Raw genomic sequence first — 22,753 nt, forward strand, 5'->3', positions numbered from 1 at the left:
GTACTTTATGTTTTGATAACGTTTCTGTATGGAGCTTTTCTCCCTGGGCCACAAATGAAAATGGGTTCATGCTCAGTTGGAGTAACCTGGTTAACAAATATCAAAATAAATAAAAATGCAAGGATCCTGATTTCTTTTGGAAATGGAGGAGAAAGCATCCTTTCTCTGAGACGACAGTCTATCATTTAAGTATGACTAAATGATGGTATTCCAAATAGTTAATGATCTTTTGATAATTTGGTATCAGCTGTTAAAGTCATAAATAAACAACAAAGACATTTACCTTATTTGTCTTGAAGCAGGAATAACACTTTAAGATGTGCAAACAAGCTTGTTTTTATTTAATAAACAACAATGGGAACCTGGCTACCATTATTGTTTAAATCAGTCTCCCGGAACACAGAAAAATACATGTTTTCTATACATTTTTTTACCATTTACATGGATGCAGAAATTTGACATTACCTTCTGTTTAACAAATTAAAAAATATCATATGTCTTGTGATTCTCGCTTAGAGCTTCATGTGAACATTTGACAATTAGGTCTCTCTAAAACACAGACCATCTGAATTTAGGAATCTGTGTACCAACATACACTATTTATACAGATATCATTGCAACGACTCATCCCCAGTCGGAGGAGGCCAGAATTTACAATAGGTTTTCTTTGTTTTTGTTTTCTCTTTCTTTAATAACATTTTAACCACATTTTGTAGAATACAGTAAACATCCCTTAACTCCTTCAGCACTTACTCTTCCTGTCAGTATACTAAAATGTGCTATTAAAGAGAATACAGTTGTAAAACACTTGAAATATAAAGCTGCAACTTATGTGACACTGTAATTTGCACACGCATACGTCAACATTGCATTTGATTTTCAACATAAACATATTAAGATATTTTGACTCAATAGTGAAGAAACTGGAAGTTAATATGCATTTTGTGAAGAATTATGAGACAATATATTTTTATAAAACAGCTGAATTAACTTGTCAACCTGAAGTCAATCAAAGACAAAAACACAAATAAGCCATGTTTCAGTTTACATCTCAGTCAAGAAACTCAAACTCTTAAGTAAATATTATGTTCACGTCAAATTTACAATCTTAAAACTATACCAATGGTCTCTTAGCAGGCCCATTCAGCGGATTATTTATGAAAACGTAATAGATTTTAGACTCTATTGTCAAAACTCTTGACTTTTTCTGCCATCAGTTGTCCGTAATGTATCTATAGCTTCCAAAGAACTGCATTCCGCAGCAGTGGATGTCTGCTAATACTTCCGGGAAGGCAATTAACACTTTCTTTAGGCTTTTATTTAGCGCCACCCTCGATGTTTGCATCTCTCTTACAGACAAGGCAAGGCGTCTCCAAGTATGATCGTTGATATCGATAAAACAGAGCATTCTCATTACAAATAATAACGATACATGCCTAGCAAAGTTATGTCTGCCTTAGCTACTGGCAGTGGCTTGGCACTCAAATAAGCTAACTTGTCTTACGCTTTATGTCTGTCTGGGGCATCATGTGACCACCTATTGCATATATTTAGGGTGGTTGATGAACATTCTGCTTAATTTGTTACTTGTGTCTTTATTTCTGTACATGTAATACGTAAAAACAAAAAACAGACTGTAATACCCCACCCAATATGTTCACCCCCACTTCTGCTACTTACAATGTACCATACCTAAAGCCACATCTGAAGTGGTATTGCATTTAGGCTGTAAACATTTTTCGTTCACATGGTGTTTCCCCGTTCTTTGATATGCACAATGTGTTCTGTCCACTCTTTATGCCTTGTTTTATAACATCCTTCCCTTGCACATGGTTAAAGACTTACCATATCGCCCGCACTCACATACACCCGTCCCCACCCCATATGACATCCTCTTCCTCTAGGATTCACACAACAGTACAAAATAGGAAGAACTGGGGCCAGAACTGCACCGAATAGTCTGCAGTCTTAAACACACTACTACACACAGGTGAGCGGTGCTGCTGCTGGTGCCCCATCCAGTATTCTGCTACGGTGACAGTGCGGGTGAACAACGTTTTGCACTTAAAATAACTCAGCGGTTTCCATTGGCAGAGATCTTTATGGTTTTGTTGCTCAGATGTGAGGCGGTCACTTTAAAACTCAACTTTCATTCTTCTGCATTCCAAACTGGCTGACATCACACTCGCTCGAGGTCTTTACCGGTGAGGTGCAGGTAGGGCCGCGCTCGAGTGTTGTTTGGTGGCTGTGCGCGTGCGTCCAGAAGGAGTTCTTGTCGTCCTTGTGTTTCCGCTTGTTGGGTACCAGCGGGTAACCTCGTTTCGGGACCTCGAGCTGGACTGCGCGTGTGGATTACCGTGTAAGTGACTAGTCTTATCAGCACGCGGCCATGGGAAAGCTGCAGCAGTTTGATATTTCCCTGACTGACAACAAGGTGGTGTATGGACCTGGGGAGTATATTTCTGGTACGGTGACAGTGCGGGTGAACAACGTTTTGCCATATAAAGGTAAGAGGTCTGGTGTCGTGGTTCCCTTCACCCTCATGGTGCCTTATCGGATGCGGGCTCTGGGGCTGGCATGCAGCTGCAGTTCCCGGGTGGGGCTTATATACAGCTGTGTCTCTTCTTATACATTGTTTTGGATTCTAGTCATGCTCTTCTGTCAGTGATTTTAATAAAGTTTTGTTAACATTTGGAGTTTTTTCCCGAAGACAGCCGATTATTTTGTATGTGAGTAGGATAGTAAGATCCCAGGTGGACTCTGAATTATTTGTTTGCTTTACACTGATGTGTTGTTGTTTTCATGCAGTTACCCCCAGACGTATAACTTTCTACTAATTGTCATTGCTCACGCCTGTTATGTCATTTTATTTGGAGGTTTTGTAATCCACAGTTTTATAAAACAGGGTTTCGTCTTTTTTAGAGCTGAGCAGGTGGATAACAGGTATCATGTAGATAAAGGTGCTATGAAGAAGAGTGTGTTATGGATAATAGACCTTTTAATACAATTTCATTGCACATATAAGTTTGTGCCTCACCCGAAACTGTTGCAGAGAAGTGCTTTGTCACCGTTGCTGCTGTTTCTCCTATTCTTTTGTGTACTGTCTCTGCACAGCTGTTGTGACGTTTGGCAGAAACTGAACCAACAACCACTCCACACCCGCACACATTGTCGCCTCCTTTTTATGCACCAGTTACATACATTCTCCAGGAAATGTTTGTCGAAGTAAAATAAGTAATTCTGGTTACTGTTTATAAAAGACGTCAGAAAACATTTTTTAAAGATGATAAAGAAAGCAGTTTACCAATTGGGGGGGGGGGGGGGGGGCTGACTGAGAGAAGTGAAACTTTCCATCCCAAACTAGTGAGAATATATCAGTAGGATAACCACTTCAGTGAGTGATTTGGAGTGATGCCCAGCGCTATTATTTTCCATTTAGAATATTGCTTTGTCTTCTGAGAACAAACAGCTGGGCTACAAGGACAGAAAAAAAAATCCAAAAACATTCTTTCCAGATTCTTTGTGAAACTGTACCTCAGCAAGATAAATATGGCAGACCTGGACAATAAATTATTAATGTTGAATACAGGCAGACAAAAAAAAAAAAACTTGTGTGCCCTCTTCAAATTTTCATGGCACCAAAATGGTTGCTTAAGAGAGTGAGTTCTGTTGGCACTCCAGGCACTTGAATTCATGTTCTTGTACTGACACAGTGTAGCATATGCAGGATGTTAACTCCCGCTGCCTAATGTTAACTGAAGTCTCATCTGCATAAGTTAGTGCTGATTCAGTTGTGTTTTCATGGTACTTTGTAGGCAATTATTAAAGAAATATTCTGCGTGACTCTGCCATATTCCCCCTAAGTACTGTTGTTGGTCTGTTTGGGGGCATTCTACTCACTTATATTTATTTATTTATTTATTTATTTATTTTACATTTGTTAACCGGGCTAGTCTGGCTGGATACATGTCCATTTTCAGCAGAGGCCCGAGGAGAAAAGCTCCACTATCAGACTAAGACAATACATGAGGAATACTTTACTAAATAAATCAATCTTTTTTTTTAAAAAAAAAGACAAAAAACAAAAATGTACAAAGACAAAATACAGTTTGTCTGGACTAATTTAAATAGGTAACAACAGAGTTCAAACAGAGTTCACATTATGTGGCTGAGGAGTTAAGCTCAGGCACCAAAATAAAAAGTTGAGATAAGGATATCTGTAGTAAAGCTAAATAAATTAATCATCGGTCAGAAGGCTAGAAGACAGATTAGGTAGTTAGCAGAGGGAAGGAAAACTGATGGTTACAAGTGTTGAAAAAGCAAGTTAGAAGGTAAACAGGTAGATAGGTAGTAAAGCTATGGGAAAAAGGGGATAAAAGATAGATAGAAATTGTGGATAGAATATGATTACATAGGGTAAAAGTATTTTAACATAGTTAAATGTTAAGAAAGTCAAGTTGAAAGGAGTGTGGAAGCAGGATAGAGATGAAATGCTATGGTAGTAGGGTAAAGATGGTCTAGGTATGGCTGAAAAGTAAATAGAGAGAGGATGGCTATACGATGAAGTAGGCAATGAGAATGGAGAAAAGAGTGATGGTCCAGTGAAGGGGGCTGAGGATGTTAGTCTAGGTAAGAAAGGGAGTGGAAAGAATTGCAAGTAGCAGACTGTTTAGAGTAATGAACAGTACTATGCTCAGTCAGGATTGGAGCAGGGGCATAGCCAGTGAATTAGTAGGTGGTCTTTTATCTGTTTTTTGAAAAGGTGACATGATGTTAGGGAGGTCAGTTCAGTGGGAAGTTTATTCCAGTAAGAACCGATAGTGTTTGCAAATAGGGAATCACCTGATTTGTTATGAGATTTCAAGGTAGTAACTAGTAGCTTGTTGGCTGATCTGAGTGTCTTGAGATTCTTATAAGGTGTGATGAGTGTATTTAGTATGGGTATATTGGAGGGGTAATGAAGAATTTTGAAGGTGATGATTAGTTGTTGTAGGAGTATAAGGTTCGGGAGTTCAAGCCAGTTGAGTTTCTTTAAGTTAAGACAGTGGTGAGTTAGGAAAGGTGAGCCAGTGGCAAATCTGGCTATACTGTGGTAGGCAGTATTCAGTTTCTGAAGATTGCCTTTAGATAAGTTGACAAAGGAGGGGGAGGCGTAAGTTAGTGTAGAGATAAGGTGAGTTTGGGCAAGGGCTACTCGGGAGGATGAAGTGAGATAAGGCTTTAGCCTGTATAGGGCACCAATCTTTTTATTGACAGTTTTGATAGTTAAATCAATGTGACAGTCAAAGTTTAGCTGGTTATCTATGGTGACGCCTAGGAGTTTAGTGCAGTTGTCAGGTTTGATGATAGTTCCATTACAGGATGTTATAGAAAAAGAGATCGGGGTGGATTTAGAGGTAGGGGTAAAGAGTAGTAGTTTGGTTTTTTTGGGATTAAGGAGGAGACAGATGTGTTGAAACCAATTTTCTGCTGCAGTAAAGACTACTTGGGTAGTGGAGTGGAGTTCTGCTGGGGTAGAGGCAGAGCAGATGAGAGTGGAATCATCTGCATACTGTATGCATGTGGATGTTGGTAGGGAATTGGGCAAATTATTGATGAAAATGGAGAAAAGTAGGGGGCCTAGGATAGATCCTTGTGGGACACCAATAGTAACAGGGAGTTGAGTGGATAGATGGCTGTCCCACAGGACAGCTTGTTTTCTATTAGTCAAATATGAGTTGAACCACTGTAATGCTTGAGAATCCAGTGATAGAGATTTTAAGGTATCAAGGAGAAGTTGATGGTTGACCATATCAAATGCTTTTGAGAGGTCCAGAAATAGTGCAGATGAGAATAGGTTTCTATTTCTATTTTTATTTATGGTATCGGAGAAGGAGAGAAGGGCAGTAGTAGTGCTGTGGTAGGGTCTAAAACCATGTTGAGAGTCAACAAGCAGGTTGTTATTTAAGAGATAGTTTAGAAGTTGATGGTGAATACAGCGTTCCATTATTTTGGATAGAGGCGATAGAAGGGCAATAGGTCTAAAATTGGATAGTTCATTAGAGTTTCCACCTTTGTGGAGTGGAATAATGTGGGAGATTTTCCAGCAGGATGGAATTTTGGATTCTGTTATGGGAGTATATACTGTTTATTAATAATTAATCATCAATAATTTAATCAGCTTATTTCATAATGCATAGAACAAGTTATAGGTACGGCATTATAGTTTAAATTAAACCAGTTTATTAGTTGTGGTTGCTAACGTTTGCTGCTTCAGCAGGTAAGAGTTTAGAGGGGTTCATGCGTATCTCTTTTTTTTTTTTTTTAATTTGTTTCTGCTTGAGAACATTCACATACTTAGAACTGGAATGTTTTCTTGCTTACAACATTGGATTTGCTAATACAAATATGTCTGACTCGGGTGAGGTCCATGTTAGTTAGCACTGTGCTGTGAAATGCAGTTTTGTATCTGTTTTGAGTCTTATTTAGCTAAAACAAGTCATAAAGCTCAAAAACACACTGTGTGGAATAATGAAATATTTCCTTAGTTTTATTGCAGTATGTAAGATGATGACTAAGGTTAGAACAGCATTAGTAATTTTCACATCTTTGCCCATCACCTTTTATCCACTAACCTGGTGTGCCCATAGTATGGAGTCCACAAATTGTATGTGCCATGTTAAACATTTAGCTCTGTTGTGTTTCACGTTTTGCTGTAGGAAGCAGAGGATATTCCTGGCCATCATAGATTTACCCCCCCCCCCCCCCCCAGGCCCCCACCAATGCATATACAGACACACATGCACACTTGCAGGAAAACGGATACAGTATATTCAACCTTCTTAATACTTCACTGGTACTGTTGTGGCAAGGCTTTTGCTTTCAGCACTTTCTCCCTTTGGCTTATTGTTTGCATTTACATTGCTTCACATTTGGAAGTGCATCTGTTTTTTGTGTGATTATATGTGGGTTGAGATTTCATTGTCATTGGTACTGTGGTGTTTGCTGAGATTAAATTTAGGGATTGTTGGGATTAAAGTGAGAGAGAGAGAACACAAAGTATGGTACAGTAGAATGTTTTTAGTTATTTAGTAATTGATCTTGGTGTTTTTGATCTTGGTGTTTCCAAACAAGTGCTTTTAAGCAAGTCAAAAAACAGAGTAATGGAATACACAGATGTAATAAGAATGTCTTGTGTAACATCTCTGACAAACTTTCTTAACACCTTTGTGTGGCAGATTTTATGATCAGACAGAGAAGAGTTGTAGATAGTAACTGTAAATAGAGAAAGCAGAGGAGGAGGAAACTGAAGGCCTGAATGGAATTCGGGATTGATGCTGTTACTGCAAAATAAGTTGAATTTGGAAGAGAATGCTTCCCATATTTGAAAAAAAAAATAGTACTCTTTTTTTTATTTGCTTTTGATTGCTATAGGAATATTTGGTGGCCAGCAGCCCTGATGTTTAGAGAGTTTGTTTGTTTGTTTCTTCTGCTTTATTTATTCACAGTTGTAAACAGTGTATTACATGACAGTGACAAAATTAACATCCCGATTTGGCAATATGTTGCAACAGAAATAAACTTGCCATTTAGAACATCGCATTGTGTCAATGATGTTTCATGTAGATGAATTGGATATGTCAGGGTATGTCATGTGCATAGACGGCTATGCATGTACCATTGGCATTTATAAAATTTAATGCAGAGTAACTCTGATGTATTGAAAGAAAAAGCAGACCTGCATCAGAAGAACCGTCAGCTTTAATGTAAAAAATCCACACTGACTAAACGCTTTCACCCACAGTTGGGCTTCTTCAGAGTCACTACACAGTATCAAAATAATCACTTAAATTCCAATTAAACACAATTACTCATGAGTACCTGCAAGTATTTAAAAAATTAACCCTCTACTGTCCAGTTCATTTCAACCCTGGTATTTGCTTGTACGTCAAAAATACATATATAAATATACCATTAAATAAGTATGTATCCCACTAGCTGAACGCTCTACAACTGTTTTTTTTTTTTTAATTCTATTATAAAAAGTGGATAATCATGAAACGTACATAAAAAATGTGTTTTATATAAACTGAGATTTGTATTTTAGTACACAGGCTATAGAAATGCTGTCACTGATACCTGGTGCATTAGATGCATCAAGGTGTAGCTGCCACAGGCATTCCCTGACTTCTAATAAAGTTTGTATTTATTTAATTAATTAATTAATTAATTAATTAATTTAAATTATTTATTTATTTTTATTATATACATGCATTTTTGATGTACAAACAAATACCAGGGTTGAAATGAACTGGGCAATAGACAGTTAATTTTTTAAATACTTGCAGGTACTCGTATGATTAATTGTGTTTAATTGGTATTTAAGTAATTATTTTGTTACTGTGTACTGACTCTGAAGAAGCCCAGCTGTGGGTGAAAGCACTTAGTCAGTGTGGAGTTTTTACATTAAAGCTGATGGTTCTTATGATGCGGGTCTGCTTTTTCTTACTAGTTTTATGGTTCACAATTTTTGAGCAATTTTGATGTGTTGTTTTAATCAGAGTTCAGTGATGAACACTTGGATAAACCTGACAAGTTGTCAAGTTAAAAGTCTTTTATACAAGTTGTGATGAACCTATAACATTTTTTTTTTTGGGGGGGGGGGGCATGTTGCTTTCTGTGTGTTTTTAAACATGCTTCCAGTATTTCTCCTACCAGTTGGGTGCCATTTTATCATATGAAAATACTAGGCTAATGACCCTATAGGGTCTTTTTAAGCCAAGCCGTACTTACCAGAAATATTAGAAAGTTATTTGTCTGCTAGGTTTGGTGAGGTGTATATAAACTTGGGTATGACTGGTCAAGCATTTACAAGCTTCCTGTCTCTAATAGAGACACGAGTGCTAGAGGAACTTTGCTTCACAGAAGCCTGTTCTAGGGAAGGGATAGCCCCCTGAGAGAAATACCTGATCTCCATCGTGCCCTATTTATGTTGCAGGTGAGGTTTTAAGTCCCTGGTTTGGGGGTGTCTAATGCTGTCTGTCTCCTGGATGTGCAGCAGGATCATTGCTTGATCAGACAATGCTTTGTAGGTCAGGCATAGGTTGCTCTTCAGCAGCCTTGTAGGAGACTTGAGTATATGGTCTGCGTAGGACTTGTTTTATAAACCGTGTATTCTTTTTGTGAGAAATCTCTGTGGACACTCCAGTTGTTGCTTATGCCTGGTCAGGTACATGTCGAATAGGGTACTGTAGTCAATGATTGGTCTTATGAGGGCAGAGTACAGCTGAACGATGACCTCTTTGGACCTAGATGCCATACCCCTGCTTATAGTTTGTACAGTATAGAATGATTTCCTTGTAGACACATGATTTTCCAAGGCTGAATCACTCTCTACATGCATTCCCAAGTCCCTGGTTACTGGGTCTGCTCTTGGGGGTATATTGTCAAAGTACTAATTTGCAAAGGTGGCTGTCTTACTGAAAGATACTATTGTGCACTTCTTGGCATTGAATTTCACTGTGACTCTGCACCAGTTATTAGTCCAGTGTTAGGCTTTCTTGGAGGGTATTTGTGTCTTGGGGAATTCATTGACTACACCTAATTTGCAATTGCCTGTAAAGATGGCCAGCTGAAGACCTTTAATGTTAGCCTTGACTTGAGAGAATTGGATGGCACACAGGAGCCGCTCCATGTCTGAGCCCCGACACATTAAATGTTGACTGTCCTTTTTACGGAAGTAGTTTCCTGTATCCTATCTGTGTGCCAGTTGGATATCCAGTGGGTGATGTAGGGGTTAATACTTAATTCGGTGAACTTGTTTACAATGTCTGAGTAGAGTATTGTATCAAATGCTTTGACCATGTCAATGTAGGCAGTATGAACCATCTTATTCTTGTACATTACTTTGGTGACCTACTTGAAGTCCATTAGGTTGAATAGGCTTTACCTGTCCTTGATGAAGCCAAGCTAAGTTGGATCTAGTATCTGTAGATTTCTCACATTATTTAACTTGTTCGTTTACATATTAAACTAGATAGGCATATGGGTCAACTGCTCCCCAGGTTTGAAGATGTGTCACCCTTGTGCAGTGGGATAATAGTTGCAGTCCTCCATTCATTTGATATGAAGCCTGTTAGGAGACTGTGGTTAAATCGTGATTCTAGTTGGTCCAATAGTTCATTGTTCATGCTATTAAGAGGAAATCCCCAGGTTATTGTGGTAGTCCATCGATGTGCTTTTGGCCTTGGAGTTTGCCTTGAGAACCTGTTCCCAGTTGATAGTTGGGGAAGTTATAGTTGATATTTTCTGAGGGATGTCTGGGGAAGGAATGAGGGCATAAAACTGGAGCTAAATTTGTTCGCTAGTAGATTTGCTATGTCTTCCCGAGCAGTACAAGTAGCTTCATTTGTGATTAGTTCAGTGCATTGTTTTCTACTGCCTTTGATATTGCAGATATAGTTGAAGAAAGCCATGGGACTGACCTTGGTAGGTCAGTGTCAGAATGTCGACTAAACAAATAGTCACCATTTAAAACACAGAACTCACAACATCGAATGCTCAGAATACTGGAAATGAGCTAAAAATATAAAATACTGTTTTTGTGCAAGGGGGCATCCGTCCACAGCCCCACATCTCCTGCTAATTATGTATTCCAGTTCAAGACTGGACTATAGTGAGGAAGGGACAAATCACCACTCTAAGCTGTACCACAATCTTGGAAAATAGCTACCAGCATTTGTCGACCTACTGAATTTTTGACATTTTGCATTTGGTATTCTGAAGGTCCATTTTATTTTTGGCTTTCTATATTATAAAATGCTCTGGTCCTTGGCCTGGGAGGCAATTTTTACTTCAAATTTGGCTTTGGTAGCCTTTATAAGCCCCCTGTGTTGTTTGTTTAGATCGATGAAGGAGTTTTTACCTTGTCTGGCATTGCAACTCCTAATTTTCACCACAATTTTGTTTCTTTTATTGTATGGCATATTGGTGTGCAAATTCTACCAAGGTGGCTTGTTTTTTTGAGTTGGACCTTTGCTTGTTATGGGTGAGCACAGCTATCTCTATGTAGCTGTTAATATGATTGTACAGGTTTTCTATGAACCATTCCGCATAGGCGGTGGTGTTCTTGGGGTTTGGAATTTTATCAAAATATAACTTGCTAGTAGGAAGTTTGCTTTCAAGTAATTCCTAATAGTTCCAGGGTTAGCAGAGGTTCTGAATGTTATTTTTATCTCAAAGGAGACTGCTTTATGGTCCAACTGGGCCAGTGAGAAAAATCCACTAAAAATGGTGCTGTGTTTGTTACAATGTGCAGGAATATCTGGGCATGCATATTAGGGGTCATGTATGATTCCCAGTCTGTATAGTGGGGTAGTTATTCACCCATGATTATAGTGTTGGATTAAATGGTGAGCATCTCCAGTATGTTGTAAATATGTGTTATGGATTTGGTCAAAGAGTGAGAACTGAATCTTACTTGGGTACGATTTGGGACTTTGCCTGTGGCACTTAGGAGATGGTGAAACTCAAGCACATGGTACTGAATTGACCAGCCTTGAGGTAAGTAAGTTTTTGATGTAAACTGAGACACGTCCAACTTTTTTCTCTTGTGCATTAGGTGGTCTGAATGTGTGGAAGATATTGTAGCCTTGCACAGCTGGGGTGCTCTCCATGACTTTAAACCAAGTTTCAGTAACTGCACAAATGTCTATTTTCTCCAGGATAAGGAAAGCCTGCATGTGGTGAAATGTCTTTTAGACTCTTGGTATTGAGTAATAACACTGTTTATATATTCTTCTGTTTTTTTGCTATATTGTTGGATATTTCAGTTTTGCATTGCCTGAAAAAAGGCATTGTGTGGGGAGGACAAAGCTTTAGCCAATAAATAAAAGTCTAAAGAGGACAGGTGCAGACCTTTTCTGGCAAAGCAGCATGGTCTGTGTAGCATATCCTCTGGTCTAACGCATATTGTATTGGCTTTGATTGATGTAAAAAACTAAGCCAGTTGTCAAAATTGTTTATATTGTGGCATCATCCTTGGAGAAGGTAGTATGTTGCTCATTGCTGTGCTCATATCAACCTGAGAAACAAAGTCCAAGAGCTGCATCATGTTTGTCTTCACAGCCATATGGACTGTGACTGAGTCATACAGGCAGTTGTATTTCAGTGCTCAGAGTACATGTGTAATCTGTCTGATCCTGCCCAGCCTGACCTAGACAGGCAGCTGTCCGTGACTCTCTTCTCACTCAGCCTGTTGAATGGGACACCTCTGTTTGTCAGTGGAATCCACTGTGACTAAAATATTGTGTTGTTGTTTGCCTTGTGGTCTTAGAGATTGAGACCCTATGATATGTGGCTGTAAGCATCTTGGTGGAAGTTGTTTCGTTGCAGTGCTTTTGAGGTTGCTGAGGATATTTATTGTGGGTGCAACTTCCCGGAGGCCTTGGGGCTTTAGAAGGATAACATTTTAAGAGCTTCCGGATATGTGGGTCTTTGTGTTTCGTTTCGTCTTCTACAAAGAGTGTGTGTGTGTGTGTGTGTGTGTGTGTGTGGGTGGGGTGGGGAGGTATTTCTGACAACCTGTTTGGTATTATAAATGCTTGTATGTGAAAGTCTTTGCCTGCAGTAACATTGGTTAATTACATCTTTCACATACTTTGATTAAGAATTAGATGCCTGTCAGTAAACTTGACAGTTGCTACATTGCCTCAGGATGCCCATATCCACCAAACTTGCTGGTGAGGTAATAGGAAACTTGATATCCATAGTTCCACATCCTTATTTCATGATCATTGAGGAATGATACACAATGGGTCGAGACTTGGCTAGCATAGGTGCTGTATGAGTATAAACTTCTATCAAGACTAAACTCTTGGGTGATTGTTCTGAACATGCAAAGCAGTTGCTCTATCAACACCTAAGACCTCTGGAACGTGTGAGAAGTAGTTTTACAGGAAAATGTTAAATTCTGAGTGTTTGTGTCTGTACGGGTTCATGGGTTCATAGGTTCACAGGATAGTGCTAACCACTTTTGCATGATGTGCAGCATCGCTCCAAACACGCCGATGTTTATACAAACGTAGAAACTGACTAAGTAAACATAATCTTACTCTGGCCAGTCATGAAATGACACTTGGGGTCCCCTGCTGTGATTCCCAAGGTCATAAGGAGAGCAGGCTGCTCTTTACTGCCATGAGTGCTCCGTCCAAACTGTTCTTAATATAACATCACAAGGAGAAGCTGAAAAGAAGTGGCATTGGCCAACAAAGCATCGAGTGCCCACAAAGTATAACGAGAGTAATCATGGTCACCATCCCTGCATGTGGCCTCTGTTGTTTTACCATACATCATTTTATCATAATTAGTCTGGAGAAGATATCGTTTCATTTAGGGTTGTCTCAGTTCAGTTTATTTTGAGAAGGAGCTGCTGTAACTGGCCAAGTATTCGAGGCAGATGGTTTACTCCTAAGATGTTTGAGGTTTGTGCCTTTCAACCAGGCATGGGAAGATGGCCATTTTATAGTTTGTAAACAGTGCTGGCGCTGGCAGAGACTTGGTAGTTTCGTAGTAAGATAGGTTTGTCAAAGGGTCTGCATTGCAGAATCTTTATTCCATTTTTTGATGCTCGCTTTATTCAGTTTAAGGTTTTTAGGGAGCCACTTACTATCCCAGCAAGCAGTGAGCACAGAACAGAGACCCAGAACCAGACAAGAATGCAGTCCATTCCCAGAGATGTGTCTGTATACATAGGCACACAAACCTAAGGATAGTTCATAGGATCACCATTTCACCTAATGGTGTGTCTTTAGGATATGACAGAAAACTAGAGACTCTGTTAATATCCCCTTGTAAAGAATGAGAGGACATACAGACTCTGCACAGAGGGTAGTCCAGCTGGGAACCAAAACAGAAAAATGAGCTTTGAGGCAGCAGAGTTAAAGAAACATTTGTAGAATGAGTGACTTGCATCATCTGTCCAGTTTCAGTTTTTAAGGATTTAAGGGCTCAAGGCTGGTTTCTGGATGGTGTTTGTATATTCAGTGAGAGTTCTCATAAGATTTGTTTGTGGGCCTTGTTGCTCAGGTTGACTGTCGGTTGTTTTAAAAACAATGACGTCTTTTGTTATCAGATCCATTCGTTAATGGACCCTTTGGCTTAGTGGGACTAAACCTGGTTAACTAGCTAAACTGCTGATGCACATGTAGGCCAGTTGGCATTTATTTTCATTTACTTACTGGGCAAGTGAGCTGGTCTTTAACCATTATCAGCCACAAATTTCAGCCAAGTTAGGGCAAAGTAAAAGCAGGTATAATAACATTGGTTACTATTTAGGCAAGTTACATGGTGAAACAAGACAGAAGAATGTGACCGGTGCATATTTGAAGGAAGATGCACATACATATATTTTTGAAAGTAATAGAATTTATGGCAAACTATCCCATAAACATATGGGGAAGTTAAGCCTCTTAATGTGATTATGATTATATCTGCAGTTAAAAAAAATCTAAATTATAGTACATATGTACATATATTCTACATATTTACAGACTGTTTCCGAGTTTTCTTTACAGATTTGGATATGTGAACATAATACCTTGATTCTTGAATTTCACATGATCTATTGGAGGAAATTGGGAATAAAGAGATTTTACTGTTAGGGCTTTAAGGCAAAACAAACTTAACACTGTTTACATTTAAGCATATGTTTCTGTTAGAGAGTGAATGAGTTACATTTTCTGCCAACCAACTGATCAGCAGGGCAAGTTACCATTGTAATGAGCTCTTCGGCTGTAAAACTAGCTTGCTTTATTTATTTTTCAAGATTTCCATGTAGTGGAGTGTCAGTGTTTTTTCCATACCCATACTGGAGTGTACCCCTGAGTTGCATATCAACACTTTATCTCTCAAGTTCATTTTACAAAATGTCCATGAGAAATTTTAACAAGTCACGAGTGCTCAGAAAGAGTAAAAACTGGGGGCAGATTAGTGGAGACAGAAATAACTTTTTTTTTTTTTTTTTTTTTTTTTTTTTTTTTTTTCCGAAACCCAAAATAGCTTTATTTCCTGTGGCAGTCAGGCATAGCCTTATTACAACATAATTGGGTCTCTTCTTTGGCCTCCTGGGCTATTCTGACATCCTACTCTACTACTGTATCATCATAATTGTTTGGCTGTTTTAGTTATAAAAGGCAATATAGTTAACTTTGTATGGTTATTACTACAAATAGGCATGCAGTGAATGTGCTAAACAGTTAACATTGAGTTAAAAAATTTATACAGTTCTTAACAGAAAAGGTAATAGATTAATCACTTTTAGTTAATGCTGGTCTACATTTCTGTTTTGCTTAAAGTAAATACATACATACATACAAAACAGACTTGCGGTAGGTTTTTGGTTGTATATTACCACCTGGTGGTGGTGCTGCGGTAGTGTTGTCGCCTCACAGTAAGACGCTGTCCGATTTGATTCTCAGCTAGAGCGTCTTCTGTGTGGAGACATGTGTGAATGGGCATACCTTCGTTGAAGGTTGTGCGTCAGGGCTGGCAACTCGGCACGTAAAAATCTACTGCCAATCATTGGCGGATCGGAGTTCCGCTGTGGCGACCCCTAACCGGGAAAAGCCGAAAGGCACAACAACAACTCTTCAGAAAAGGAGAGATTGCACAGCTGTCTGAGGGGCTACAGTGCTTTGCTTCTGTATGCAAAGGTGTGATGCATTGTTTTCTGTTACTGCACTGAATTTAAGTTAAATAAATGCATACGGGTGAGATGACAACATACAACTGGAGCACAAAGCTTTATTGTAATGTTTGCTGATGCGTAGTCTAGACAGATTGTTTACAGTGCAGAAATATCTCTTGGGCTCGTACTAAACTTGATTTGCTAATTAATTTTCAGTTACACCATCCAAGTTCACTAATCCACTTAATAACTTGTCAATTATCAATTTAACTACGATCGATCTTACTTTTGTGTTACATAATAGAAGTACTTGATCGTGGCTTTGAGTTGTGCTGATTTTACTGTTTCTTGGCCTACTGGAAACTTTAAGACTGGCTGTACATGTTGTTAAATTTATATGTGACCATTAATACATACAGCTTTACTATGTAACACTAATATATTATGACAGAAGTGAAGAATGAAGTGTGGTCTAGTTTGTATTTCTACGCGTAGGCAGTTGAGGCATTTTGAGCTGAAAAAATCCCATCACTGCTAATATGCATCCTGAAATCGGCCACAGTTGTCATTGGACACTATTTCATTGTTTTCAATAAGTTTTATACCCTCACCGTTTTTTTTTTTTTTCAGGGTTGTGCATGTTTAGCCTGTCTGTCCCATGTCTCTCTCTCTCTCTGTCTTATCACTTTCTCTCTTTTTTTATCTTTATGGTGTTTTGCACTGCATTTTCCACTGAAGTACTTTTCTCCACCTTGGCTGCTTACCCCATCCCTACTTGGGCTCCCCCTACTTCACACACTAGTTCCCCCTTGCCATTTAACGACAATTCCACAGACATTAATCCACACTTTTTCACTGTTACAGACTGTTTTTCACTGTTACAGACTGCTTCTCTAAGGCCACCTTTAAAAGTATAGTGTTTTCATCTGCATGAATTTGTCTTTGCTTATGCTTGACATGCACTGTTTCTTTTAAAGCCACTGGTTTAATTGCGTGTTTGTGTATATTGTAAGGGGGCTTCATTTACAAATGGTTATACTGCACTTCATGTTAAAAATGATTAAAATTAGTTTGAGAACTGAATCAGCAAAGAGTAAAATTGTCTGAAAAAGTGGAACGTATCTCACAGTGGCTAGAAATCAACTTCAAGATTTTCTTTTGAAAATATGAGCCATTTTTTTAAACGGCTAGCTGTTACATTGTTCGTTTTGTTCTTGTTATTGCTTGTTCATTACAATCCTTTGATATTGAAGCCTGTTGGTAAGATGGCATAAAATCACAGAAGATTGGTCCTCAAGTATGTTGAATGCACTTGTTAATATTTTGTGGATATGTTTTGGGCTAGGATTCACAAAGCTATTTCAGTTCCGTCCTGTAATTTTAAAGAAGGGTCATCACTGCACTGTAGCAGTGTGCCTAGTTTGTGCCAGTGATCTCTAGTTCCAGTGGTGGAGTCCCATAAAGGAAATGTAGACAACAGGACCTAAAATGGAATACGGTAGGGAATGCAGACTTGCAGTTCATTGCAATGCAGGCAGCTATCGAGTAGTTATCATTGTTGACCCTTTCCGAGTAGCCATTGGCAGTGGAGCAGAGGATGTTAACTTGCAGACAGTAATGGCTGTAAAGACCTGATTGGGGGGGGGGGGTAATTAAGCACTGGATGAATAGGCTGACTGTGGAGAGGTGAGGAGGCAGATCAATGGTTAGCTGTGATGTATGGTGGGTGGAGGTTCAAAGCCAGAAAAGGGGAAACCGTGACAGTCCTTTATGCTGCTTTGCAACTGCCAACAGTCTGGCAACATTGGTAATCCTGTTTATCACAATAGAACTAGTGGGAAATCGGTAGAATGATGCCATACTTGGGTGACTGTGACAGAGAATGGACAGATGGGTGCTATACTGGGTGGCCCTGGTAAGGAATGGACAGACTGAGGCCATACTGTGTGGATGCAGCAGGTAATAGCCAAACTGATTTACTTGTAGTTTTAGTTAATGGGGTGGAGATTTAGTGAATTACCCCAGGGCCATTTGGTTGAATTTTGGTTAAACTTACTGAAATCTACAATTTCACCAAATGGTGCTGAAGGATGGGACCAATTTTGTTCCCTGCTCTGGATCATTATCCCCAGAGGTGATTGTGCTAGGGTGAATATGGCACAGCCTCTTAAGTAGGGGGTTGAGGGGGCTTTACCCCTCTCCCCATAAACCACTTTAATTTGAGAAGTCTCCTCGTAGGACATTAGTCTGAATTTTTTTACCTTATCAGTTGTGGGATATTTGTGTTCGGACAGGTCAGCTTAGACCCATGATTGGGATGTGACCCAACAGAGTTCATATTGTGGTACATGGAACACAGAGTAAGTACAGGCTGTGATGGTTGGGACAAAAGCAATGCAATCATGTCGGCCGATAGGGACAGGGAAGGTGCAAATATAATGTGAACGTATATGTTGCTGCTTTTTGGTCATTTTTGTTCATGGTAATAACATCATTTTAAATCGAAAGTTGTTGACTTTGCATACAATTGTATGGTCATTTGTAACCCCTCTTCTGTCTTGCAGTCAGTTAGATCCATAAATCACAGTTGCCATTTGTCAAACTTCTGTCGGGTAAAACTTGAGAGGTTATGAAATTCCAACGTCAGTTGGCAGGTGTGCCTACAAAGATTGCTGCCAGGCACTGTTGAAGTTTGTGTTAAAATATTATTTTGTTTTCTTGAATGTGTAAATCCTCTCCGGTTATGAAGTATGATCATAAATGTGGGGAGGGTTCCAACTTCAACATGGCTGAGGAGTTTGAACAGAGAAAAATATACATGTTTTAAAGCAAACATTTTGTTGTAATTTTTTCCCAGAAAACATACACAATGTGATTTATTTAGATAGTACATGTGAGTCGTTAACATAATAGAATAATGGAAGCTTAGAATGTAAAAGTCAAACCTAGTGGAAAACAGCACTTTGAACAGGCTTTGGATAACTTGTGCAATTCCCAGGTTGGGAACGTATAAGAACTTTGCCATTGTAACTGTAATAAGACATGTTAAAGATGGTAGTTGGGAGGTTAGTACAGACCATGTAGTGCGTGGTTCTGTGCTTTTATGTGATGACTGTCTCGCAGTGTTAATGTGTGGTTTTACTAAAAGCTAATGGAAATAATACAAACCGACATATTTAGTACAAATTCTTGTGCAACAGAGTACACACTGAAACAAAATACATTTTAGTATGTAAAAAATTTTATTGCCACAGCAAAACTGTTGAATGTATTTAAAACTCTGTTCAAAATAATGAATGCAGTAACCTTCTGATGACTTGACTGGCTGTTTTAAACCTCTCTTACTGGCTGCAACTATAAAGGTTAGTCTGCTACTTAGAACTCGTTCTAATGTGACACAGAGTACAAACCATGAGTGGTAGGACACAGTCAGTCATTTGCAGGTATATGCACATATACTTGTAGATTTTGAGGCAGAGCATGATTTTGTTGTGAAGTAATAGATGCAAAATCAACTTAAGTAAAACTAGCTAACTGAATAAAGGTAATAATTGTGTGGCCCGAATACAAATTGGTGTCTGTCAGGTGCATAAGGTTGTACTTCTACTTCCGATAGTAGAAGATCAGAAGGCTGTGGATTTATCTTCATACTATGTATGTTTTACAATGTTACTACTGATATTATGCAGTCATGCATCTCCTCTGCCTGGAATATCCAGATTTTTGCCTCCTATTTTTGGTCTAATCCTTATGGCATATGTGGTGGTCTGCCACATCATTGAGGACTTAAGTCACTAAACAATGACAGTTTCAGACTTAATACCCTTCAGTAAATGCATAATAATGCAAAACCTGTTTTTCTGACCACTTTCTAAGTTTGTAATAGTAATATTTAGGATTTTCTCTCATTTTGTACCTTTTGTTCCTCTTGTTTTTGACTTTGTTCATAATTCTTGTGCTAGGATATTGTGTGGTATGTGTGTGTAGTACACTCATGTCTGTTTGTGTGTTGATGGACTAAATTGTCGAAAACCATACGATTGACAATTTGGTTCACCCTACCATTTAGTCAAAGATCTTGGCACATTAGGGATTGGGGAATTTGCCCTTTTCTCCACTATACTACAATCTTAGAGTTGGTATAAATTTAGCAGGGGTGGATGAGTGGGTGCAGGTGGCTTGCCCCCCTACAGAAACATTGTTTGTATTGTTGGCAGGTGTTGTGTGTTTTTCAGTTAACTGCATTGTGAACCATATGGGTTTTAACAACGTTTTTTTGATAAACTGACATACATCTGTACACGTATTGGAGGTTTGGAGGGTGTTCCATAATAGATTTTTTTTTTCCGGTGCTTAGATTTACAGCAGTTAAAACTTATGTGTTAATGTAAGTGGATAGCAGAAACTGTCTTTATTGTTTAACCAAGTTTCTGGAAAAAATTGTGTGACATGAATATCTTTGGGCTTGTAACGTCAAGATTGGCCATAGTTGCATAGTTAGCAAGCCTCTTGACACTATCAGTGATGGAGCTGTTTATTACAGCTGCTGTGATGCCTGAACAATTTAACCATTGTTGTAGAGTTTTTATACCATTTGTCAGGCATAAAGTGTAACACTGTGTCTGCCTTATACTAGATGGAGTGTGTTGCATATGCTTTCTGCAGGTGTACAAGACAGGTGGGTATGCAGAGTTAATGTGAAGACTGGGAGGTGCATTGTATTACTGCACCTAGAACGTAATCTTCATGACAGCAGATGCACACAGCTGTAAACAGAGCTAGTGTGAAATATGGACAATGTTGTCTTTTCAAAGCATTACAAGTAATTGTTTCTCCACCCACATGCCTGCATCTTATTTATAACCAGTGCTAGTTGTAGTAGTGAGAAGGACAGTGGGCTGGATTAAAAAAAATGGTCTTACAGATCAAGGCTGACAAGTGCAGAGCTGCTTCATAATATAGAAGCTTAGATTTGAGACTGACAAAGATGATTGTAAACAGACCTGCCTTGCATAATTGTTGAAACAACTCAATCAGGCCTGCAACACCACATAGTAACCTAGTCGTCCCTTTGCTTATGCTGTTACTCCTGCATGACCTTTAGGTGACATCATGCAGAGGGAGTGATACAGTCTGCAGGATGGCAGGTGGCCAGTCCAGTTTCGGGACTATATTGTAATGTAATTAATCTAAATGCCTGGGAAGCTGTACTTGGATGCAAATGTAAAATGCAGCTGTTGAATATGTGTTGTGCCATAAGTTATTTTTTTAAATGTTATTGTCTCTGGTGCTGTGAGTGACATGCATTCTACAGGTGTTAGGTCAGCATATTTTTGGATTACACTCAGCTCCTTAGTTAAACACAGGCATCTTGGCACACTGGTATGTGTATTTTGAGTGCATGTGTGAATGTGTTATTGTGTGTGCATATGCTTACAATATTTTCCTTTTAACTTCAAGTTCTAATATAAAATATATACCACTTCCATCTCAAGATTTTCTGAATCTAGCCTCTTGCCAGTCTAAGCTTTGTTGTTTCTTCCAACCTTAGAGTAACAAGAACATTTCGAAGGAAATTTAAGTTGGGGAAATTATTGAGCAATACATCCGAAAGCATTTTAATACATAATTGATTCTGTGCCAAATATGCTTTTTGTTGTTTTTATTTACCTGTTGCTGAGTGTTTAAATTGCATAATATACTATGGTTACTCTGATGTAAATTTTCATGCAGTGTGCATGAGTTCAACATTTTATTTTATCCACCGTATTTATACATGCTTTTAAAATGTATGGCTCAGCATTTGACATTGGTTAGGTTTTATACCATTTATAAATTGTATTACAGAACTGTTGTACTGTAATAAAAATAAAAGCTACTAATTTGTAAAGTAAGATTTAGTGTGTGTGTACATACACTCCTTTAGATCTTCATAGCCCATTCAGGATTATATGTACTGTGAACATTTTAAAAAGTTTTGGGTGTTTCTATTTTTATATCTTTATTACTTTTACGGTTTCCACTCATGACCTTATGTCTAATGAAAGTAAATTCTGCTACAGCATTGTATGATTAGTTGGATAACAGAACTACAATTTTATTGGATATTTGACTGTAGTGTAGATCTATCCGCATTGAAGAATTGTAGATTCATCCTAAAGACGCTGATACGTCAATTGAAAAAGGCAGTGTCTGAAAGGAGCTCTTTGATTTGCAATGTGTGGTATAACATTATGTAATCAGCTGGATAACAGAATCACAGTCTTATTGGATGTTTGATTTGAGTCTGAACCTATCCACATTGAAGAGCTGTAGATTCTTGCGAAAAACGCTAATTGGATAACTAAAAGGCAGTGTCTGAAAGGAGCAACTTTGATTTGTTAATTTCGACTATAATTGCTTTATTTTACTTCCTAATGACACATATGAAGAAAGGTTTAATCCGAAAGCACTTATCCTGCTATTTTTAAGTGTTTCTTTTTCCTTTTTATTGAAGAAGAGATTTATGATAGCCTGGTGATCGTCTTGGTTTTGTCTTTTGTTATATACACCCACACACACACATTATATACATGCACACATATGTGGGTGTATATATGTGTGCTTTATATATATATATATATATATATATATATATATATATATATATATATATATATAATCTCAAATATGGTATCAAAAAACTTCAACAAAATAGTGTATTAAATAACTATGTAAACAAAGAATGCCACCAAGCTGTTTAAATGGAGTAAACCAGATTTACAACTGTTTCTGAAGAAGTTCTATATGTTTTTAGAATGGAAGTGCTTTAATTTGATTAAAATACAGTTTGGTGGCTTTCTGTGTGGAATTTTTTTGTTTTTACTTGTATATGAGCAAGTGTGTGTGTGTGTGTGTGTGTGTGTGTGTGTGTGTGTGTGTGTGTATATATATATATATATATATATATATATATATATATATATATATAATAGAGCAGAGTAATGGGAGACTATTTGAACAAAGGTGTTATGATACTAAATGATCCAAAAAATGCAAAGTAAGAAACTATGGTACCCATATTTGACATTTTTCAGAAGTTGTTAGATA

At 38.3% G+C, this 22,753-nt stretch overlaps 1 protein-coding gene across 1 annotated transcript in view; it reads left to right on the forward strand.

Moving 5' to 3' along the window:
- The first annotated feature begins 354 nt into the window (after positions 1-354).
- ARRDC1 (arrestin domain containing 1) overlaps positions 355-22,753 on the forward strand; it is a 980,794-nt gene continuing 958,395 nt past the window's right edge. Inside the window, exon 1 of the mRNA XM_044057927.1 lies at positions 355-2,507. Within this exon, the coding sequence (XP_043913862.1) occupies positions 2,390-2,507 (118 nt within the window). The 5' untranslated portion in view covers positions 355-2,389. The remainder of the gene's footprint in view (positions 2,508-22,753) is intronic.

This window comes from Protopterus annectens, chromosome 16.part0 (genome assembly GCF_019279795.1).
Source record: "Protopterus annectens isolate FY-2018-M chromosome 16.part0, PAN1.0, whole genome shotgun sequence".
Classification (NCBI taxonomy): domain Eukaryota; kingdom Metazoa; phylum Chordata; order Ceratodontiformes; family Protopteridae; genus Protopterus; species Protopterus annectens.